Genomic DNA, 23,277 nt, shown 5'->3' with positions numbered 1-23,277 from the left:
AGGTAATGCGCCTCAAATTTGGTACTGACAGGTGAAAAAATAAGTGAACCCGATAGCAGCGTAAATCTAAAGTAGGAATTAGAAATCATCGAATTCTGTAGGTCTGTGATAGTAAAATGTATTACTCATACGTTGTCCTTTACTATGAAAAGGTGATTTTAAATTCGCCTGTAACCTATTGTCTAAAATGGCAAACAAAGGGCAAAAACAAAAAGGTTAAGATTTAATCAACATGGAGAAGAGGTTGAAATGGGAAACACACTTTAGTCCAATTCTTTTTAAACGTCATTCATATCACGGTCAAACAATGCGTAGTATCTACAAAACTGCACACAGGGGCTTGTTTGACAACGATCTGAATCAGAAAAGCAGACATCCCTTCAGCAGCGACGTGGAGGTGGGCTATAAATCAGAATAGAGCAGAGGCGGGATTTCCCTAATTTGTGCCAGTGCGAGATCCAGATGATGAGATTGGTTGTTTACCTCGTCCGCCCCTGGAAACTTCACAATACATTAGAAGGAAGGACAGACAGGCATTGGTGTTTAAATTCAGTGACTTAGCATAGATATACGTTGATCTTTGGCCTATAATCTTATTATCCTTTTGTTGTATAATTTACAATTGCACTAGTATTGTGTTAAATAGCCTGCAGAATCCCTGACCACGTTTTGAGTCAGCGTTATTGTTTTAACCTTCCATAGAAAAACATTGATTTATTGTCTTGTTGAATGTCAGTTGTCTGTTCGGTGTATGTGTGGTAATAACATGTCAGCGCCGCTTCCTGCCATAGTCCCCGCTGCTCGGAAAGCCACTGCTGCGGTAAGTTGTGTTGGTGCATTTAAAAAAACTGGTCTAGGTTACAATTCATTATTGTAGTATTCTGTATTGGTGCATTGATTATGACGTTTTAGATTAAATGCTGTTTTTTTGTTTTTGTTTTGTTTTTTGTTTTGTTTTTAAATAAATAAACTAGGCAGTGTATGGGATAATTACCAATGTTTCCCCATCAGCGCTTGTTACAACAAAATGTGGCTATCTAAGTTAAAACAATATGTGTGGTATCCTGTTAATAATATCCTGACTGACACAAATAGCAGAGATTAGACTAATGTAGTGTCACGTTATGTTGTTGTGTCCTTGCTAAATTATAGAGCAGATCAGGTAGCTTAGCTGTTACGTGTTTGCACCCATTTAAAGAAGACCTGTCTCACTGTGTAACCATTTACACATATTTGGGTACTTTATCATGATTTTATAACCAATGTTAAAGCATTTCATTTAAAATTACTTTAAATACCGGTTTTAATTCAACCTTGTTTTACATTAAAGGTTATATTCCTGCACGGACTTGGGGACACTGGGTATGTATTGGCCATTATAAAAAAAACACATTTTGATCATATTAAGCTCTTAAAATAAGCATTTCTCTAACCCCTGTAACAGAAAATTAGATATTGCCCATGTCATGATAGTGAGACATGGTGGATAACTGTTCAATTTGCTCCTCCCTCAACGTCTTGACCGTAGCGACCAACGTTTTCATCAGTGTTTTCAGTACAAGAAAATGTCATATGTTAAAAGTTAGTTAAATAGTTAAATTGCCTTCGGGTTCAGGAACAGTTTTTTTTTTTTTAAATAAGCAGCATTGACGATAAATCTACCACTTTTAAATTGTATAATATGTAAGTATTCAAACCTGAAAACACGGTCTGGTTCTGTGGTAGTTCTACCCTTTATACTTGAACTCCTGTAGTATTTCCTCATGGGTACTTTAAAACAACTCATAACATTTGAATTCCTAAACATCGTTTCATAAAGCAGAAGAATTATATGCCATACCCTTTTTGTCGTTACTCGTGGAAAAATTACTTGACTATTTTAAATACATCAAATATATACTTTATTATTTTCTTGAGAAATACAAACTTACTGGTACTGAGTTTTGTTTTTATTTAATGTTTTTTCTGTGCACAGACATAGCTGGGCAGAGATGTTTGCAGGGATCCGGACACCTCATGTGAAATATATCTGTCCTCATGCGTAAGTATGTCCTTTTTTTTTATTTGAGAAAAACAGCTGGTACAGGATTTCTCTCTTTCAGTACATTAAGGTCTAACCTAATATGCTACTAATTGATTCACCAAATGTGCAAACAAGTTGTTATCTAATTTTGTAATTTTTAGTTAAGAATGAAGCAATACTGAAGCACTCAAGCATAACTGTCCCATTTATGTAAGACCCTCTCTGTAGGTAATGATCTAATACAATATTAATCAGGTTTATACTTATGAAGTGGATCTCAGACTTATATTTCATTACAAACATTTTTTATAATATGTATACTACACTGTAGATAGGGTTTGCCTCAAGTTCACAATGTTATAAAATGAAGTTAACATGTACAGATTTTAAAGAAGCACTTTACAGAATTGTCTGTTGTATTGAAGGATTATACTCTGTTCTTCAAAACGTGTTTTGATTTTCATTTTAGGCCAATAATGCCTGTTACTTTAAACATGAACATGGCCATGCCTTCTTGGTAAGTAGCACCTGGCTTTTGAATTCAGTTTTATAATTTAAATGCATGTTATTAAAAAATAAATAATAATGCAATTGGACAAACTTAGAGTGTATTGCCAGTTGTGTATGAATATAACCAAGGAGACTATTTAAGTTTTGGTGACAGCAGACTGCTTAATTACACACTCATCAAGATACAAATGTGTATACTTGGTTTGTGTGGTGATACCTCTGTAAAAGGAGCACTGTATACATTGTTTAATTTGATTTACTGATTTGACTGTATTTTGAGACACAAATCTTCTGCACTGTAAACAAGGACAGGGTTATCAATACGCACATGCATACTGCGTTAGGCTTAAGCAGTATTATCTACATGTAGGTCTGATTAATCTATCAGTATTGAATCAGATGCAGCATTAATTCACAACAGAAAGCAATCACATTAAAGTAACAATAAAAAATAAAAATATAGCAAATACACATGTTATTACCCCAAAAGACTAGAGCCATTTTCTTATATTTTGTACAGGTTTGATATCATTGGACTTAGTCCAGATGCAGAAGAAGATGATTCTGGAATCAAACAGGCAGCAGAAAACAGTAAGTAGCTCTGGAAGTGAAGAATATCTTTTACTCGGTCAGGACTAAAACAACAAGCGGATACATTATAGCACAGGTTTGTTTCAGGTGTTTGCTGGAACGATACGTTAGAACTAAGTCAACCATGAATCACCAGTTGTTAATTTGTGACCTTACCAGCGATACACCACAGCTTGCACAGAGCTGTCATGTTGCGATCAGATGGCGTTTCAAGGAAGACCCGTCATTTTGATGTGTGAGCGCTTTCCCACTGCCAGGGTATTTTACTTGCGTCTATCAATCACTGGACCCAGGCCTGGCACATTAACTTCCACTTCATCATTCTGTAATACAAAAAAAAAAAAAAAATTATAATAATAAGATCTTCACTACTACAGTACCTTAGACAATGATTTGGTTGAAAAATATTGATGATTATAATGATGAACCGGAAAATCCTTTTTAAATGGTATGGGGCAGGATAAATGCTGCTGTTTGTTCAGTTTAATGTACTGTACTCAAATAAGTGCAGGACAAAGGTATTGTTTTATTCAATAATAATTTTCCTGTCGACCCTCGTTGTTTTTGTATTAGGTGCAGGAGATTACATTTGGTGATATGGCAAAAATGATATGATCATTGGCACCTTGATATGATATAATAGTCCTCTGTGAAAAGGTCCCCAGGGGTTCAGGTGCAAAAATGGTTGTAAAATTGATGAAAAAATAATAATAAATTGATATACAGTTCTTTCACAACCATTTAGCTTTTGTTATTTTTTGTTTTGTTTTTTTTCAGTAAAGGCACTCATAGACCAAGAAGTAAAGAACGGAATTCCTTCACACAGAATTGTTTTGGGAGGATTTTCACAGGTAAAAATGATTTTAAAATGCAATTGATAAAGAGCATGCGTTTAAAAGCACCTGGGGAGGCTCAGTGTGGGTTGGTTTAATGATTGTGAGCAATGTATTAAAAACAAATAGAAGTGGTCTTCCAGTATGAGAGTGAAATTGTGTTTCTTTTATCTTTGAACAGGGAGGTGCATTGTCTCTGTACACAGCCTTGACTTCTCAACAGAGACTGGCAGGTGTGATAGCACTAAGCTGCTGGCTTCCACTGCGTAGCTCTTTTCCGCAGGTACTATACCTTTCTAACACAGCTTCTGAGAACCTTCATTTATACGTTAATTTAGACAATAAACAGCAATCTTTAGCTTTTATGAATTATGTATTTATTGTTATGGTACCGTCTCTTTATTAATGCTGTCATTAAAGAAATAAAGCAGCAAACCCATTTATGAATAGCAAGTAGTTCCACTGCTCTTTTTTTGTGTCACAGAAAATAGTTAATGGAAATCTACTTACCATAATGTGTATTTACTTAGAGTGAAATTCACAAAACACTGTTTCAAAGGTAGTATACAGCTGATAGTTCTGCATAACATATTTATATATTATAATATATATATATATATATATATATATATATATATATATATATATATATATATATATATATATATAAGGATACAAACTGAACCAGTATTTGCTTGTAGGCTGAAGCCAAACAGTCCTTGAACTATTTTTTAATGCTGTTTCATTGTATTCCTCCATACTCCATATGTATTACTTAAATATATTAAATATATTGATTTACTGCAGTATATTCTTCATCGCAGGACTTGTTTTTCTTGTAGGCAGCAGCCAATAGTGTGAACAAGGAAATCAGCATCTTGCAGTGCCATGGGGAGGCTGACCCTCTGGTACCTTTGGTGTTTGGGTGTCTTACTGTTGAGAAGTTAAAAAGTATTGTCCCTCCAGCTAATATCAACTTTAAGACATATCCAAGAATGCCACACAGTTCCTGCCCTCAGGTCAGTAGCTTAATGTGCAAACTCTAAAGTAGTTTTAATGATTAATGCCCATATTTCTGCTTAAGTCTGCATAGTAAGTGATGAAATGACCCATTGATTATGTACACTTATTCACTGTCTCACCATAAGCAGTCCAAAAGTGCTGTGTCATCATATCATTAGAATGCATGTTCCTGATACGCACTGTAGAGAGCGGTCAGAAGTTACATAGTAAACCTTAAACATTATTGTTTATTGACAGTCAATACACAGAACAGCCTTCTTGCTGAAGGAAAAAGAGCCAGGGATGCTAGTTAAGGGCCATTTGATTGTTGTTTCCAAAATCCATCTATATTTTAAAGTGTTACATGGATAGAATCAGTGTATAAAGTACTATTAAGTGCATCTAGTGTGACACATTTTACACTGAACATAACTGGCTTGATTTTGCACCAATATTCACCAAACTTCTATTTTGTTATGCTGATTATGTGATTGAGCACCCTCTGTATCTACTTACTCTGGTTTGGACTTACTGTTGTGTTATTTTTCCTCAACAGGAAATTATGGATATTAAGCAGTTCATTGAAAAGCAACTACCTCCAATCAATTAATGACACAGCAGAAGCCTTTTGATAATGCACCAGCACCAACAATGGACTGACTCTGAATTCTTCCACTTACCTGTGCCCCAGCTCTCACCCCAACACAGCAATACTCTAGAGACACCTTGTTTTTATGTACAGTGACCACATTTTGCCTGTAGCACACAGAATATGTGGTTAGGCTGTGAAAATGGTTACTTTATGGTCTTTACACTACAGTATTTTCTGCAAGTATTACAGAGAACATATTTAGGTGGTTTGTGTGTCATGACATTTGTTTAACTGCTGGTGTTAAAATATACGGTACCTTTATTTTTTGTTGTTGTTCTGGGTAAACATTTTATATTTTGATCACAAGCTGTATAATGAGTTATTTGTAACATGTATATCTGTGCATTTTCAGCGTGATGAACCTATGGAACAGAAAATGTAACCAGAGAACAGTGACATTTTGCTTAAGTATTTCCATTACTTCTGTTACTATTAACATTGGAAATGTTGTGTTCAAATGAAAAATGTTGACCTCTAAAGTCATTTAAACTTTTTTTTTTTTTTTTTTTTTTAAGGGAACAAACAAAAAAAAATACATAAAATGTACAATTAAATGAATACAAATAGGCTTCTGCATATTTCTGATGATAATATGCACAAAATAATGATATAGGTATCACCCCTTTACTCTATAAATAATCCACAGTATTCTGCAACAAATTATTTTCTGTTTTGGTCTTCACATCCTTTAAAACTGAAAAATTCAAGAGCTTTCACAGTCATGTATAATCTCCAAGTACTTTTGGTACACCAGAGGGTAACCATTCACTTGTCACCTTGCAACATTTTTGTTAGTGGGTGTATGAACTATATCAGTAATAAATAATACATTGAACAAATGTTGTATCTCATACATCCTCTAGGCTCAAGCACACCTTAATCTTGAGCTGAATGCCATGAACCAAACACATGCAATGTGTAATCTGTACAAGATTTAAACCTAGTTCTCCTGTGGTGAGACACTGAGTGAATACTTTCAGAGATAGACAGCCTCCACTGTAAAATACTGTTTTTGGGAAACACATTTTTTCTAATGTTTTAAGTACCCATGTAACTGACAAATAACAAAAAATAATGCCTGAAAGCAACAGTCATTATAAGGGGGAAAACATACCTGGTCCTATTTTAAATTGCAAAGGTGAATTTTCTGAAGTTGTTAGTGATAGTTCTTTACTGTTAAAATTGGCTATGTATGACTTTTAGCAAGCCAGAATGGTACATTCTCATCCCATAAAGCACTATGTTGTCACCAACTGAATTTATTTTTTATGACGTGCACGATAAAAGTGGTACAACTCAAAGTCTTTTGTGGAACCCTTTCACACTAATGAAGAGGAATCAACCAGCATCTTGAAGTGTACTTTTACTTTTTACTTTTTCAGTATGTTTAAATAAGCTACTGATTGCTTCAAGTGCTGATGCTGCTGTCACTATGGTTTCTACCTGTTAGGTCAGGATATTTCCTTTCACCTGTCATGTCATCATACTCAGACTTGGAATCTGAAAACACACAGCTCTAGTCTCATAGTCTCACAATAAAGTTTAATTTCAAGCGGTGTCCAGTGAACAGCCATTTCACTGCAACATCTTTCTAACTGCCCTATTCTATGATTCACTCAAAGAAGTTATATTAAAATCTATTTCACTGACACATTGCTATACTCTGGCGAACATATTCATGTTTACAATTCTTTCGATCTGATATGAACTCCCAATTTTAATTGCGTTTAAATAAAAATGCAAGATGACTGATGCAAACAAGTTAATTAATATGACTAGAATTTGAGAACAAATGCGTCACGTTATGATATACTGCAATCAGAACGAAATGTTTTATACACGTGTACATACGCTCCTCCAGGTTTCTTGGTATGTCAGGCATAACAAACAGTGCACACATCGATTGTATCTCCCGTCCCTTTTTCTCCTTAGTGATTAGTCTTGTCTGTGGTGTTGGCTTTTGATGTCTGGAGCCCGCCATTAACAGTATTTTGTCACCGAGTGCTTACATTGTACTTTTTAAATTTGTTTTACATTTTTTGACAGCAATTAAATATCCAGACCATGGGGAAAAGGGAGGAAGACGAGATCATAAGAATCGCTAAAAAGATGGACAAAATGGCTCAGAAAAAAAATGGGGTGAGGTCTGTTTGTTGCAGTATTTTGAATAGAGGGTATGAAATGTTGTTGGTAGGTGTCCTTTTTTACGGCGCTGTTATACTTAATAGGCGAATTATTGTTGGTGAACACAAGTGAATAAGAGACCTGCACGTAAACATATAGAAATACATGTTTATTTAAAATAATGTACCCTTTTCAAGCATATAGAGTTACCTCCCAGTTGGTTGGTGGTTTTCGTGTTGGACGTGTTGTTCCTTTTAAATTACACAAATAACCGCATTCCTGTTCAGCTGTGTACAGTCAGTGTTAATACATTCAACTAGATACAACCGTGGACACACAATGCGTGTCCAGTCAATAAAGCAGATCTGTTAAAACCCAAGGTAACTTTCGCACAAAAAATAATAATATTGGAATACTATAATCAACATAACAATTTAAAGTACACACGTTTATTATTTCAATTTAAAAATGCATTTATTAGTACTGTTGTTATTTAGCATGATTTCAAAAACTGGTAATGAAATATGTGTGGGAGTAAAAATGTTATGCCTCTAAAACATGTTTCAATGAAACACATTTGATTAAACAACAGTAAATGTGCTCAAAGGGTTAATTTCAAATCTGATATGTGACATTTGAGTAAATTTACTCACTGCTAAAATACAAATAAGTCATTTATTTTTGTTATTCAACTTAATTTATATTATTATAATGACTTAGTAATTGTGCCCAAAGTGTTTTGCTTTTTTTAATTCCAGAACTTTTGTTAGCAAAGATTTACTCAATGTGAGTTGCCAAGCTGTAAAAATAACCCCCTCAATCTAGATCTTGAATTTGGAGACACTTTTTTTGTGTTTCTTTGTTACAGTCTGAAGCCTTGGATCTGCTGAAGGAGTTGAAGAACATACCAATGACGCTGGAATTGTTACAGGTAAATTAAAGGTTTTTTTTTTTTTTCTTATAATAGTGCTACACAACGTTTTATAAAGAACCAAGGGAGGAGGACAGGGGAATATCCTGCTTATCCCCAGATAAACACATGAGTTGGCAAGGTTAATACATGGGGTTAGAATTTATTATAAATGTCTGGTTCTTAAAGGAGGAATAAAAGGTTTGGACATTGAGTTATCCTTTGTAAGGCTGGATTTTGGTTCTTCAGAGGACTTGTGTGAACCCATGAGAAGTATTTTTGTTATAAATTAATGTGTGGAGCATTTCTGCTTCTGGTTGTATGAAAGCACCGTGTTGTAGACTTTCTGTACTGACAAATTCACTTTAGGTTCAACAGGGGTTTAATGGAATTAAATAAAATTGGAGGTTAGTAACACAGCTTGAAGGGACTGTTTCGTGTTCCTTGGTGACAGGAAGATTACTGGTCAGTAGCATGCAAACTGTTTCTCATGCAAAGTATCTGGTACCGTTGCCATTAAGTGGCAACTGTAGAAGGTTTAAGACAGGTTTTTAAAAATAAATACATTGTTTTGTGGGTCCCTGGGTGCCTCACCTGGTAAAAGTGCAGCTGTGTGTGTGGTGAGTCATGCAGGAACAAGGTTGGGGTCAATTCCTTTTTTTCCTATTCCATTTGAAATTCCTTATTTAAATAAATCCCTGTTCCCTTTTAATCAATTCAAATTCCAAGACCTTGAAGTAATGGGAAATGGAACTGAGAATTAATTTGAAAAAGGAACTGGAAATGATTCCAAAGCTGTACCGGAACACAATGTCTTTGCATTGAAACAAACCAAGTTGGATAACTCATTTTAAGTAAGCACGTCTTAGCAATGTTTATGATACATTCTAAGAGAGATTCATAGATGCATAACCTTTCTAAGCTTCACTGGAACAAAGGAACTCAAGTGCATCTCCATGGCAACATAGCAGGGAAGCAATTAACCAGGCCTCTGCCAAGCAGGATTTACATTTTAAATAAATGTAATTTTAAATCTGGATTAAAGGATAAAAAAAAGCCTATTGTAACAATTTGTACAGCTTTTAAGACTATATGTTGTTTTTCATTGCTGGGAAACATCTTAAATATATTCTGCCTTGTTTATTAGGATGTTTAGAGTCAGAAATTGCAAACTTAACCTCGTCGTAGGCCCCGGCTGTAGATTTAGTAACACTCTAACGTGTTTTTTTTTTTTTCTTTTTGTTCTGTTATAGTCTACAAGGATAGGAATGTCAGTGAATGCCATTCGCAAGCAAAGCACAGATGAGGAGGTTACATCGCTGGCAAAGTCACTCATCAAATCTTGGAAGAAACTATTAGGTAACGGAAAGAAACATAGATTGTGGTGGGGTAAGCATTTGTCCATAAGGAGTTACAAACCAAATGCAAAACGGAGTTTTATTTAAAGGTCCATTCATTACTGGAATTACCCAACATTATGAAGTAATACTATTGTTTTGGTACTTGTCATACACATGCCAGATTCTGCAGAGTCAATGCCCCGGTTTGAACATTTTCACCATTAATTCCTGGTTTTTAATAACCATGCACAGGTAATGCCTCGGGAAATGTCACGGCTCACGCGAATAGATAAACTGCCTAGTAGTAGTTGCTCTGTGCATTAATGATTCAGACGATTGTTTGCATCGCCAATGGTGAAGGTTCAAATGACGAAGACGTGGAGTTTGGTGGTTTTGGATCAGATGATAGACTCCTCAGTCTGATTGATTACACTTTCCTGTTGCGCTACAATCCATGTTTAGGAATTGTTTTTTTTTTTTAGGCCCTGTAAGCTTGTAACAGGCATTTGTTTTTGTATTGAACATTTTAATGGTTCAGATCATTCAGCGCAGATTCTGTGCAGAATCTGACCAATTTAGCCAAAGGTCTTCTAAGAATTATCTCCGTGAACGCTCCCATTGGCTAAACTGGTTAGATACTGCACAGAGTCTGCGCTGAATGATCTCTGTGAAAGCACCTGCTATGTGTGACTGTAGAGAAGAGCGAGTCAACGACAGGACGTCATACAAAGCTCAACGGAAGAGAGCTCCAATACATTCAATGTTTAATTTGTTTTAATAGTTTTCATACAATATACTGCTCAAGGAGAGGCTAAAAATGTGTCAAAAGCTTTAGTTGTAAATACTGCTTTTGATGTATTGTTATGAAAGCAGGATACTTTTGTATCTACAGCATATATTTATTTTGTTCAGATGCAGCTTCAACTACTTGCTCTCTATACAGTATAAATCTTGTTTAGTTTTTTTCATTCCATTCATATTCAAATAGCCTGAGCCTTAATTCCAAGCAATCTTCAGGTCGTGCCACAAATGTTAGATTGGATTTAGGACGGGGCTCTGACTGGGCCACTCAAGGACATTACCTTTTTGTTAATTAGCCACTCCAGTGTTGCTTTGGCTGTGCGCTTTGGGTCACTGTCATGCTGAAAGGTAATCTTCTGTCCCAGTTTCAGCTTTCTTGCAGAGGGCAGCAGGTTTTCCTCAGGGACTTCTCTGTACTTTGCTCCGTTCGTTTTCCCTTCCATCCTGACAAATACCACAGTCCCTGCCGATGAGAAACATCCTCATAACATGATGCTGCCACCACCATGCTTCACAGTAGGGATGGTGTTCTTTGGGTGATGCGCTGTGTTGGGTTTGCGCCAAACATAACGCTTTGCATTTAGAAATTGGACTATGGAACAGTGGTCAGAGGTGCTTTGGATTGTTGATGGATGGACAGTTCTGTTATCAATTCAATGCCTGTCTTCTTTCTATTCCTTAAGGATATATCTTCAAGTATTGCTCATCCTTGTTAGACAGCTTTTTGGGTCCTCCAGTTCTGAGTTTGTCAATTACAGATGGTGTTTCTCTGTACTTGTTGGATACCACACATTGAAAATTAAGTGATGCACGCTATTTCACTCAGTGTTTTTCCTTCTTTATGCAAGTCAACGTTGTTATAATAGTAGCAAACACTAGTGGAGGCTTTGAGTAAATTGTTGATGCTCATAATGCATCAGAGTAGAAAAATGCAACATGTCTAAGACTTTTGCTGAGCAGTGTAGATACATTATTGGCTGTGGTGTATGTTTTAGATAAAGTTCGAATTGTTGGTTTCACAGGGTTTGTAAAATTTAAACGTTTTAGGCAGGAGGAATGTATGATTTGTGTTAGGTCTACAATATGGTCCCTTATTTTAAAACGAGTAAAGGGAAATTTTCCAGTGAAAATTATAACAAAATATCCTTCCAATTAATTTGTTTCTTGGCAGATTTATATCATATTACCTATTGTTTTATTTGTGTAAAAAAAAATGCAGCCTCTGCACTTCAAAACAGAGCCTTTGTTTTACAAGAGCTTTATTTCTTTTGTTCTGATTTATTTTGGGAAGATGAACCAGGAGGTGCAGAAAAGCCACCAGAAGAGAAGAAGGCGCCTGCATCATTACCAGTCCCTGCACCTGCTTCATCATCTTCACTGAACAGTCCTGAACCAAGAGAAGAAAGGTCTTTCTTAAACCATGATATATATGTGGTGTGTGTGTGTGTGTGTGTGTGTGTGTGTGTATATATATATATATATATATATATATAAAACAAACAAATATTTAAATTATGAGCTGATATCAGAACATGAAAATCCGATGTTCGTCCCAGCACTAATATATATATAATAAATAAAATATTAGGGATGCACCGAATCCAACTTCTTGGGATTCAGCCGAATACCAAATCCATCTCAAAAGATTCGGTCGAATACGAATCTACAAAAACTGTCAAGAAAACTGAAGGAAACTGTTGAATGAAAATCAGACTGGCAGCTACTAACAAGGGATGCGCACAATCTACAGTTAATCCTTTTAGTGAAGTGTTTTTATTACCGAATGGAACCACTGGACGTGCAGTCATATTCTTTTTTCGTTATTTGTACACAAATAAGCTTACTTGATTTGAAAAACACCATGAACGATACAAGCAACATCTTATACAACTTGGTTTGATTAAGTGAGGAGGACACAACAAAATCTGAAATCTAATTAATTTCAACAAACAAGAATGACAGCTTTTTAATGAAAAAAAATATTGTAAGCCTACTTAAATCGGAACATTGCCCTGCTATATTAAACCAAAACAAAACAAAAAAAAAAAAATAACGATGATCTGGTTCTCTCTTCCCTTTTTCAATTAATCTAATTTAATTAATAGAGAATAAAAACACACTAAGATAACAACTACCTAGCGTAAGTTTAATTAATCGTTTTTGTAATCTACGGCTTGTGCTGAATACACATCGCTGATGTAATAGTGCAGACCGTGGGTCAAAACAATGTTCGTGTTGGGGTGTGTAGTTTTTATTTATTTATTTTTCTTTAATGTCATCCATTTGGAGTCTTCTGAATACCTTTAAATTTGTTTGTTTTTTTTAAACCATTTAAATGCAAAACCATAACAAAACATATATACAGGCTTTTTTATATATTAGACTATAAGATATATGAGATATATATATATATATATATATATATATATGCCTAGATATATATATATATATATATACACAACAGGACGTGAAATTAACTGCACTTTAATACATTTTTTTTTCTGCACGTACTATTAACTGGTCCCTGACCACGCCCCTCGCGTTTAGGAGAGGAGTGAATCAGGGCTACCCTCTGTTCGGACACTGTACACGCTCCCTACCCATGACTCTCCTGTCCTGCTGATCGAACCCAAGGTGCGGGACCCCCCCTCGGCCTCCCCTCGAGAACAGCCTGAGCAGGATCTCATAGTCCTCCTCGAACCCCCTTGGATCTGCGTCGAGGAGAACCCTGTACGCGATGGTGCTCCACACCCTCCACTTCCTCGCCCTCTTCTACATTGTCTGCCCTGATTTTTCTATTTTTTTGTTGAAGGTTTTTATTTATTTAAAAAAAAAAAAAAACTTTGACTTTGTGTGTTTGATTTTATTGGGTTTTACCTTTATAAGAAAGGAGAGCTGCATCTTTGCCATAATAACCCACTATTTTCTTTAATGATGTTTCAACCTGTGTCACCTGATCTGAGAGCTATGAGGAAAAATTACCGTGATGTGACCTGAATCTCCCTGCAAAATAAAACCCACGTTGATTTAAATTCAACATGTGTGTAACACATATCAAATAGGCTACGAAATAGTTTTAAATTTTATTTATAAAGCATATTATTCAACAACGCCTTGCACATCTGACAGTTGTAAAGTTACAAAAAATATATATTTCTGTGCAGATTTTTCTTTTTTAATATATAAATATAACACGTTGACCAACAAAGCACAAAAGTCTACAACAGTTTGCCGTTACTATATATTATAGGTTTACTGCATAACTTTACTTCATGAAAACTAAAGTGTGATGTGAATGTGCTGTTGCATACTGGAGGAAGGTTTGCATTCAGCAGCTACGTGACAAGTTTAGTGCATGCTTCGTCAGTAATTTAGGGAGTTGAGAGGTGTGACAGAATTCATCAAACGTGTTCTTGTTATTAAATAAAAGTTACATTAAATACTGGATTCGTTTCTTTTATTTAAATAAGAACTGCACAGATTGGAGGGGTGATTAAAATGGATGTGCATTTGGGCAGATATAGGATTCGTATCTTAAATATTCGTCCGAATCCTAATCCTGCTCAAAAAGTAGGTATTTTGGCCGAATTCGAAACCGAATCATGGATTTGGTGCACCCCTAGTGTGTGTTTTTTATTATATATATATATATATATATATATATATATATATATATATATATATATATATATATATATATATTAACCGTCTGGCACATTCCAGAGAACATTAACTGATGTTACATATCTCTCAAACTATTTAAATTGCTTGCAGTTATGTTGAATGCATTCTAGTGTCTGCCCACAGTAGTCATAATATTTCAGCCCTATTTTGATAATCAACTTTTTAATAAAATTATTTCTTGGACACACATCCCTCTAGCAAATCCTGTTTCCCCACCTGGAGGATGGAAAAGAAAAAAACACCTGACAGAAGAAATGTGAGGCTGTAGTCAAATTATAAAAGATATGATCATGAATTGCTTGCAACACAGTGAGTATTTATGTGCCTGTTTCTTTGTGATTGTTAAAGCATGTTGTATTCTAATCTTCTCAGCAGCTCAAGCAGTAACTCTAGCAGTAAAGACGAAGCTGGTGATGTTCCTGTAAATTCTCTGATTACAACTTTCCCTCGAGCCCCAAGCACATCTGACTCTGTGAGGATTAAGTGCAGGGAAATGTTATCCAGTGCTCTACAAGCAGGGGGTACGTTTATTTGTTGATTATACATTTTTGAACATGGAGGTCTTGGGTGTTTAAAGAGTAAGTAGCGGGGTTCAGAAAAATATAGCATGCACATCCCCACGTGTTTCTACAACTGTTTAAATAACGTACCTGTACTTTATTTTCATTGTTAGCACCCTGACAACTTTTTACACTCATAACTTTAAAGTCTTTTTCAAAGCACTTTTCAAAATGTCAGCGCTAATGCACTGGGGTTTGAGATCTGTCCTCTAAATCACTGCAGGATGAATGATTTTAAAAGAAAAAAAAAAGCTCTGGCTTTTCTGTTCCATACCACATCATGGATCGTTATTACTGTGTTACCCGTTTGACAATGTGGCAATAATTCTTACACTATCCGTGCACTAGAGCAGGCATTTTGAAAAGAGCTTTGAAACCCAGACTTTAAATTTATAAGTGTAAAAAGTTGTTAGGATGTTAATGAAAAGAAAAAAGCGTGTGTGTGTGTATATTATTTGTCAAAATCCGCTTAACTTGCAATCCCTAAATACAAGTAGAACACACAAGTTGTGCTTCCTGTGTATTCAACGGTACTGTTCTGCTTGTGTTTTGTTCCTTGTGTTCTAATTCATATCTTGATTATTTCCAGATGACTATATTGCTATTGGTGCTGATTGTGATGAACTTGGAGCCCAAATTGAGGACTATATCCTTTCTGTCTGAAGCACTTTGATTGAAGGCTTCAAAGCAGAGATTGCCAAATTTATGTAAACATTTCTCACATCCTTTACGTATACCTAAAACAGTTTCTTAAAGTTTCAGCAAACATGTATTTTTTGTTTTGTAACATGAGATGTAAGAATATGCTAGGTTAAATAAATCTGTTTGCAAGACATGCTTTTGAGATTGACATGCACTTCTGGGCCGCCTTCCCAGTCAGCTTTGGCCACAAAGACACAGTTTGGGTGAAAATGAGCTAGACAGTAAAGCATTAACAGATTTTTCTTTAACCTAGTGAAGTACAGTAGTCTCCGACTAAGAGAACACCCTTCGGGAAGCAAGTAAAATGTTGTCTTCGCCAAAATGTTCTTTAAGACTGAGTTGACCACCTTACACAATATGAATCATTGAATAAATAAATGTGTCTTACCTGTCATGACATATGTGCCTCAACATATGAACAGGGTAATTAAGAGAAAAGCATTGGGCAAGTGTATGTTAATAAACTATAACAATAAAGTAACATACAAACTAACAATAATAAATTAATTGTGAAACTAAATTAACACAACACCCCTACACACGTTTAAACATGCACTCTAGATTAATTATGAATAACTGTACTGGAGCAATATTCAAGATATGCACAAAATTATTTAACAGAATGTTGAAGCAACTCACCAGAACAGAAAACGCCAAATTGTTCAATGACTTGTTTCTGATCAAAGTTTTTTTCAGGAGCTCAAACAATTTCCAACTTTTTGTAGCAATTTTGCTGTTTGTTTGCATGCCATTTTGTAGTGATGAGGTGCATTCGTGGAAATCAGAACACAAACCAAGGCAATGACTGCAGTTCTGGAAAGATTGAATAAACCATTTGAATGTAAGTTTGACTTATGATGAGTTATCAGGTTACAAAACCATACTGTATCTGTTGTGAACGAATCGTTATCTGTGACAAAAAGGTGTTATTTTAAGCAAAGTTCTGTTCCTTTATGCAGAGCATTTACAATTTGGAAAAAATCTGTTTCACCACAAGGGTGTTCTCTTAGACGAAGTGTTCTCTTAGGAGGTGTTCCTGTACGTGGAGACTATTGTACTAGATGCAGTGTTCTAAAATGAAAATATGTGTTTGCTAGAACTGAATGTATGAAACTTATATAATTAATAAAAATGCATGGCAGGTAAGAATTATTTTGCTAGCAACAACCACTAACAAACCCATTTTTTGATTACATACGTCTTTCTTTAACTTATTCTTTACACTGTAAAATCATCATGGTTAACACCAAGGTGTTTCTCACATTTGGTAACCATTGTAAACTGCCATATTGCTAGCAAGAAAACTATATTTTTTCAGTACTATTTTAAGTTGGTGAGCTACTTTAAATTTTCTGTCAGCCCAGTAAATTAAGCTGGGATGTTTCTTGAGCTACTGAATTTGTCATTCATATTTTTTGATGTATACTGTTTTATTTATATGACATTTCTAGGCTTTCTTTTGTAACAACAGAGAAAGGTGATATCTGAGAAAAGGCTAGGAATTTAATTCAAAGTAAACTAATAAGATCCTTGACCAGTTTGCACGTATCTTTCAGGAATTCAAAAATATTGACATGAAGTACAAAAACAGGGTTCGGAGTAGGATCGCAAATTTGAAGGATATTAAAAACCCAAATCTTAGAAGGAATGTCCTTTGTGGAAATGTTGCTCCAGACAGAATGGCCAGGATGACGGCAGAGGTGAGGCGAAAACGTCTGCCATCCAAAAGTTGGGTTTGGTCATGTTTTCTGGGGTGCTCTCCATGAAAAAACAAGTTCAAACAGCAGGACAACAATTGAAGTATGCAGGTTTATTGAACAGATTTATAACTGTAGGGATAAAAGCACCCCTCCCTGAGCCCCCCCATAAAAGAACCCAGTTCCAAGCAAAACAGCAACATAATGCTTAGGAGTGGTTGTGGCAGGAGAGGGTAGGCATGAATGACATTGGACAAGAGAAAGCAGGTAGGTAAGTACTCTCAAACTAAACCATTTATAGTAGGTAGGGGGTTTGTCCTGCACTGTCTGAACTACAGCAAGCTTACATTTTTGTTGTCTGAAGGGTTAGCACTTAAAATACAGCCAGTGGGGTCTATTCATTTGCTCTAAATAGTGGAAAATCTAAATGCCAGCACTGAGATCATTGTAATTTGAGAAGCAAGGTTATGAAAATCGACCAGAGCATGTAAGTGTCTTTAATGCATTTCAGTCTGTACAAATATGTAAAATGTCAGAGAGGGTCCTATTTTTGTGCTTTAAATGTGATATTTATATTCACCACAGTTTATGTATTTTGCTACCAGTGTCCAAGCAAGTTTAAGGGTGTGTGTTTTGTGTAGTTATTCCCTCCGCATTAAAGCAGAAGCAGTGTCTATCTTCAGTTTAGAATGCTAAAATATTTGTTAATATTTTGTAATATAATCACATTACTATCCTGTAACTATTTCAAACAAGGGTGCTAAACCTGGGCCCTGTTGTTTAAAACGTGAATTGGCAGTTGGCCCACAGTTATTGGAATATTGCATTTCTAATTGCAATATGCCCTCAGTACAGATCTACGATATGGGTTGGCCTTGGTGCTTGTGTCTGTTTAGCATACTTAGATGAATCGATGTCTTAGTACCATCCCATTGGGGGGGGGGGGGGGGGGGGGGGGGGGGGGGGGGGGGGGGATAGTTTGCACATGCCTCATGAAGAAGAAAATTAATTTGAACAAATCTTACATGCAGGATATGGCCAGCGATGAACTTAAGGAGATGAGAAAAAACCTGACCAAAGAAGCAATCCGAAAGCATCAGCTGGCAAAGACAGGAGGCACCCCGTCTGACATGTTCTGTTGTGGGAAATGCAAGAAGAGGAATTGTACATATACACAGGTATGTGCTTTTTATAGACAGATGAGAACAAGTGACCGTAAGTAGTGCGAGGGGGGGGGGGGTGTTGAGGTTGATTTATACAAATCTCTTGTAGAAATTCCCAATTGTTCACAAAAGTGTATATAAGCATCGTGCAGATACAATGGCGTACCACTGTCATATCTAATACGTAACGTCTTTCACATCTCAAGATTGTTCAGTAGAGTATGAGAGGATGCAGTAAGAAAAAAACATCATTCTCCCCTCACGGGATGAAATCCCTGGTGACTGCAATAGAGTGGAAGAGATTGTACTCCTGTCCGTCAGTTTCCATCTTGTTTCCATATGTCTGGAGGACTGCTTTTGCAATTATGATGAAGCTTGATGTTAACAGTGTTTAGCGTATAAGTTATGTACGTCACATTGGGTGCCAATTAGATACATGAAGGTGTTTATAGCACTCTGTTGTTTTTAATGTAATTAACTGATTCCCTGGTGCGTGTTTTGCAGGTTCAGACCCGTAGCTCTGATGAACCTATGACCACATTTGTTTTCTGTATTGAATGTGGAAATAGGTGGAAGGTAAGACAGTTCAGATTATGTGTGTGTGTCTGTGCACTTTACAAAGGAGAGAAAAATAACTCGCTGTTATAAAGGGCAGTCAATAATTTATTTTCTGTTGTAGATACGGGCGGTTTATATAATATGGCAAGGAACACTTTTGTATCACCCCAATACGTTTTTGTAATATGATTTATTTGCATGAGCAACTGTTATGTGTGTGTGTGTGTGTGTGTATATATATATATATATATATATATATATATATATATATATATATATATATATATATATATATATATATATATATATATGTATATATATGTATGTATATATATATATTAGGGACGACATGGGGTACTCGGGTATCTGGATTACCTGGTTCTCTATATTACGGGAATCAATTTTCAGGATTGAACGTCTCCACACAACCTGTTGTAGTGGAGCCACTCGACTTGACCGGCTAGACCAGTGGTCTTCAACCTGTGATATGCGTACCTTTACTGGTATGCGACAGGCTTGCCACTGGTACACACCGACAGTTCTTTATGACAGTATGATTCCTCATAACACAATGCTCTGTCAATCGCACCATCGTGTATCAGTCTGTTTGTCTAAGACTTCTGCACTGCAGTGTGTGTGTGTTTGTATATATATATACACACACACACACATTCACTGTTTGATTTTCACAAGCAAACAGAAACATACTGTAGCAGAATTAATTACATTGCAGAAATATTTTAAAGAGTTACTGAATCAGTTTGTGGCACGGAGGGCTTATTAACTTAAATTTCACTCACTGAAGCCTGGTTTAGATCAGTATTAGTCATGTGAGTTTGATGGTGTCAAGTTTTCCATCAGTAATTAGTACTCAATTACAAACCTGTCTGCCGATCCAGCACTTTTTATTTGTGCCGCCCACTTTAGTTTAGATTTTTAATGTTTTCATTGTTTCCCTTCTCCCTAGTTCTGTTGAAGAGTGGAACATTGTCCCTATGGGCAAAGAGACAGACTAATACAGCTGGAGCAGGACTTCATGAACACTCATTTTATGCCTGTGTTGGTCACGCTATATTTTAAAGGTGTTTTTTTGTTGTTGTTTATAACTGTTAACAAACAGCTAATAAACATGTTAATGTACATTATTTATTTTCTGTTAACTGTTAGTTAATAAAATATATTAGGCCAGCTAAAACTGCAAACACCTGAACCCTTTGAATGATCAATCAAACACCAGAGCCCTGTAGATGATCAATACCCAGTCGATCATATGCTTCAAATCGGTTCAATTTGTTACTGTAGCAATGTTTAGCAAATTAAATCAGGTTTTTATTAACCCTAACACTAACTTTAACCCTAACCCTAACTCTAAGCTAAAAATTAACGATGTTTGTTAACAGTTAATAAACTAAAAAAAGGCCCTTAAAATAAAGTGTGACACCCATCTCTGTAAACTAGAGCAGACACAGACATTTTATATCCAGCGGAACCTGGTGTATGCAGATGGCCACAAGAGAACCTCCACCTTTTTGATTAAATTATCACTTCTTCTGAACCATTTATTGTATTTTAATTAGTTAGGTAGAATGCTGTATGTCAAACTATGGTTGATGTTAAAACATTTTTTTTATATGTAGTTTGACATTAAAATTGTATCAATAACTAGTGCTTTATGTTTTGTTTTTTCCTTTGAAAGTGAATGACTTGAAGTGCTCAATGATTAAATGTGAGGTAAAACTATAATAAGAAACTGACAAACATGTTGGCTTAAGTTCAATTGTCACACTTCTTATTTATTACTTTCTTATTTGGCTTTTTTCAGCCTGTTAAAATAATAACAAACATCCTATAGTGTTATAAGAAACACATTGCATTGCCTTTGCTGTACCCATTTAATTTGAACTTAATTGTGTTTGTTGTGATATTTTTATTCACACCATGGGTCACATAACACTAAAAAAACTTCTTAACCTCGGAATAAGGATTTGCCTTCTAAATGTCATGCTCCCTATCGAGAAGCATGCTTTCATAGATTCACCACACTTATATTTTTATAAAATGTTTATGTACAGGTGGTCTACTTTTTCGTGAAATGTACTTTTTACTTGTCCTCACTGATGGGATAATTGGGTCATTTCATGCCAAATGGACTACAGTTTGGGAATGTTTTAGAAGGGATCCCAAAATATTAGCTTGCTACGTCATTTTAGTGTGTGTGTGTGTTTTTTTTTTATTTGTTTTTCTAAATATAATAAAGTCAGAAAAAAACAACATGAATCCAAATTAACATGTATTTATACTAAAGTAATACAAAGATGACTACAAAAGATTTAGAAGTGAGTAGTTTTTCGAGATTTACAATTGTACTGTATTTACAGAAAATCTCAAAAAACTACTCACTTCTAAATCTTTTGTAGTCATCTTTGTATTACTTTAGTATAAATACATGTTAATTTGGATTCATATGTTGTTTTTTTTCTGACTATGTGGACGAAAAGACACATTTGCCCATTTTCCCACTGGAAATAGTGATATTTTGAAATATCACTGTCCTGGTCACAAAAGCAAAGTTTGTGGGGAATAATAGCCATGTTCTATACTTTTGAGGCATAAGCAATTAGGAAATAACACTTACTACCCAGGAACAAAAAAAAAAAAAAAAAAAAAAAAATTGTTACACAGTGTAATCAATGTCACCTGTCTGTAGGTCTTTCACGGTTTTACCTATTAAAAGAGATAAGCAACCATAAAAGGAAAGCCGTTTACTTGGACTAGTTCACATCATTAGCAGGAGCCTGATGCTCAAATTGCTGGTACATGATTTTTTTTTTTTACTTTTTCCAAAAAGTATAGCTTTATGATTTATCAAAAGCACAAGCATGTATTTGCTAACTCTCGAGTTCTGGGGTACTGAATGGATACCATGTTTGGCATAATATCCACTTTGGGGCTTAAGCAATCAACCCATTTTCAATCTCGTAAAATACTGCAGACTGTTGTTTAACTGACTGACTATAAATAGTAAATTCTAATGTGATCACCATGGGAAATGAGTCAATTTAAATCTTATGCATTATTAATCTTGCCCAGTTTTAACAAGAATAATTAAGATGCAAGTGTGATCTCTCCCCTTTGTGATCTTCACAGGTGCATCCACTTAGTGTTCAACAGTGCATAGACACAACCTATTCATTAGCCAGTACAGTACACACAAATATCAAAGTAACAAATGACTTGAAAGTGGCAGGAACAAGACCTTATTAGTAAGTAGTAAATAATCCTTTTATATTGGGGTGAATAAAATATGGGTATGTGAAGATTTTTATTTTAGCCAGAAAAATATGTTTTGTTGAGCCTGAGCTTTTCCTAACCCTATACACACATATACATGGGTGTAACAAAATGCAGCGAATCTTCTATGTTCTATACATGACAGGGTGCTCATTTTCTTATTTTTCTGTAGATTTTACTGTACATTATTCCACTGTGGCATTATTCACAACCACAAGAGGGCCCTCCTGTCACACTGCTTTCTGCTTAGTCTGAATACCATTCCATGCCACGCTCACACTATGGGAGTTGTTTGTGTCAAATAAGAGAATGTTAATTTCTGGAAACAAAGATACTCTGATATATTAAAGGAAGGAAAGTACTTGGAGACTTACTTTTATAATCAAGTCCATTATATGCACCATGTGAGAAAGCAGCAGTCACAGGCAGGAAAGGTTATATAATTCTATGAATGTTGTTACACCATGTAGCACATGTGTACACTTTGTTTTGTGTTTACTAACTACCCCTGTGTGTGGTAAGTGTACTTGATTCCAAAAGGATTTCTTGTGCATCAGAACAGTAGCCATTAGCGAGATGAAGTCACTTGAGCAGCAATAAAAACTGAGGGGGTAGGAACTGGCATGCAAATGCCTGTGTGCTTGCAGCTGCACTGCATGTCAATTGGACCCTACAAAAAGGAAACGTGCAGAACATTCAGATGTATCTCACTTAGAAGGTTTTCCAGGGTTATTCTTGCAGCCTGGTAAAGCACAGTCCTATAAACACCATTAAGTGCCTTACATTTATCATATTGTAAGCCATCACTGATGTATTCAGGTTTTCCTTTATTTGTG

The 23,277-nt window shown here is 35.5% G+C and overlaps 2 protein-coding genes across 4 annotated transcripts in view; both read left to right on the top strand.

Moving 5' to 3' along the window:
- Positions 1–6,863, top strand: part of lypla1 (lysophospholipase 1) — a 6,966-nt gene extending 103 nt beyond the window's left edge. Inside the window, exons 1-10 of the mRNA XM_041247569.1 lie at positions 1–2; positions 737–820; positions 1,331–1,362; positions 1,976–2,041; positions 2,493–2,540; positions 3,054–3,124; positions 3,902–3,975; positions 4,139–4,240; positions 4,800–4,976; positions 5,516–6,863. The exon at positions 1–2 is cut by the window's left edge and continues 103 nt beyond it. Coding sequence (XP_041103503.1) covers positions 1–2; positions 737–820; positions 1,331–1,362; positions 1,976–2,041; positions 2,493–2,540; positions 3,054–3,124; positions 3,902–3,975; positions 4,139–4,240; positions 4,800–4,976; positions 5,516–5,569 — 710 coding nt within the window. The 3' untranslated portion in view covers positions 5,570–6,863. The remainder of the gene's footprint in view (positions 3–736; positions 821–1,330; positions 1,363–1,975; positions 2,042–2,492; positions 2,541–3,053; positions 3,125–3,901; positions 3,976–4,138; positions 4,241–4,799; positions 4,977–5,515) is intronic.
- A 665-nt stretch (positions 6,864–7,528) lies between these two features.
- Positions 7,529–20,299, top strand: tcea1 (transcription elongation factor A (SII), 1). 3 transcript variants are annotated; one of them, XM_041247566.1, is made up of 10 exons: positions 7,529–7,750; positions 8,604–8,666; positions 9,899–10,004; positions 12,078–12,192; positions 14,846–14,991; positions 15,620–15,676; positions 17,278–17,432; positions 18,461–18,607; positions 19,097–19,168; positions 20,118–20,299. In XM_041247566.1, the coding sequence occupies exons 1-10, from the start codon at positions 7,676–7,678 to the stop codon at positions 20,124–20,126; spliced, it is 945 nt and encodes a 314-aa protein (XP_041103500.1). In that variant the 5' UTR covers positions 7,529–7,675; the 3' UTR covers positions 20,127–20,299. The 3 variants fall into 3 exon arrangements, with proteins under 3 accessions (XP_041103500.1, XP_041103499.1, XP_041103502.1); XM_041247565.1 differs by having other exon boundaries at positions 7,533–7,750; positions 14,843–14,991; XM_041247568.1 differs by having other exon boundaries at positions 7,737–7,755; positions 14,843–14,991.
- Positions 20,300–23,277: the final 2,978 nt, after the last annotated feature.

The sequence above is a fragment of the Polyodon spathula genome, chromosome 4 (assembly GCF_017654505.1).
Source record: "Polyodon spathula isolate WHYD16114869_AA chromosome 4, ASM1765450v1, whole genome shotgun sequence".
NCBI lineage: Eukaryota > Metazoa > Chordata > Actinopteri > Acipenseriformes > Polyodontidae > Polyodon > Polyodon spathula.
The sequence above is the reverse complement of the archived record's forward strand: the minus strand, read 5'-3'. Positions and strand labels throughout refer to the sequence as shown.

Excerpts from the sequence above, each read along its gene's own strand:
- tcea1 (XM_041247565.1), top strand. The coding sequence starts at position 7,676 with ATGGGGAAAAGGGAGGAAGACGAGATCATAAGAATCGCTAAAAAGATG. Across the intron at positions 10,005-12,077 it reads ATCTTGGAAGAAACTATTAG|ATGAACCAGGAGGTGCAGAA; the intron begins GTAACGGAAAGA and ends TATTTTGGGAAG. Across the intron at positions 12,193-14,842 it reads CCTGAACCAAGAGAAGAAAG|CAGCTCAAGCAGTAACTCTA; the intron begins GTCTTTCTTAAA and ends TAATCTTCTCAG.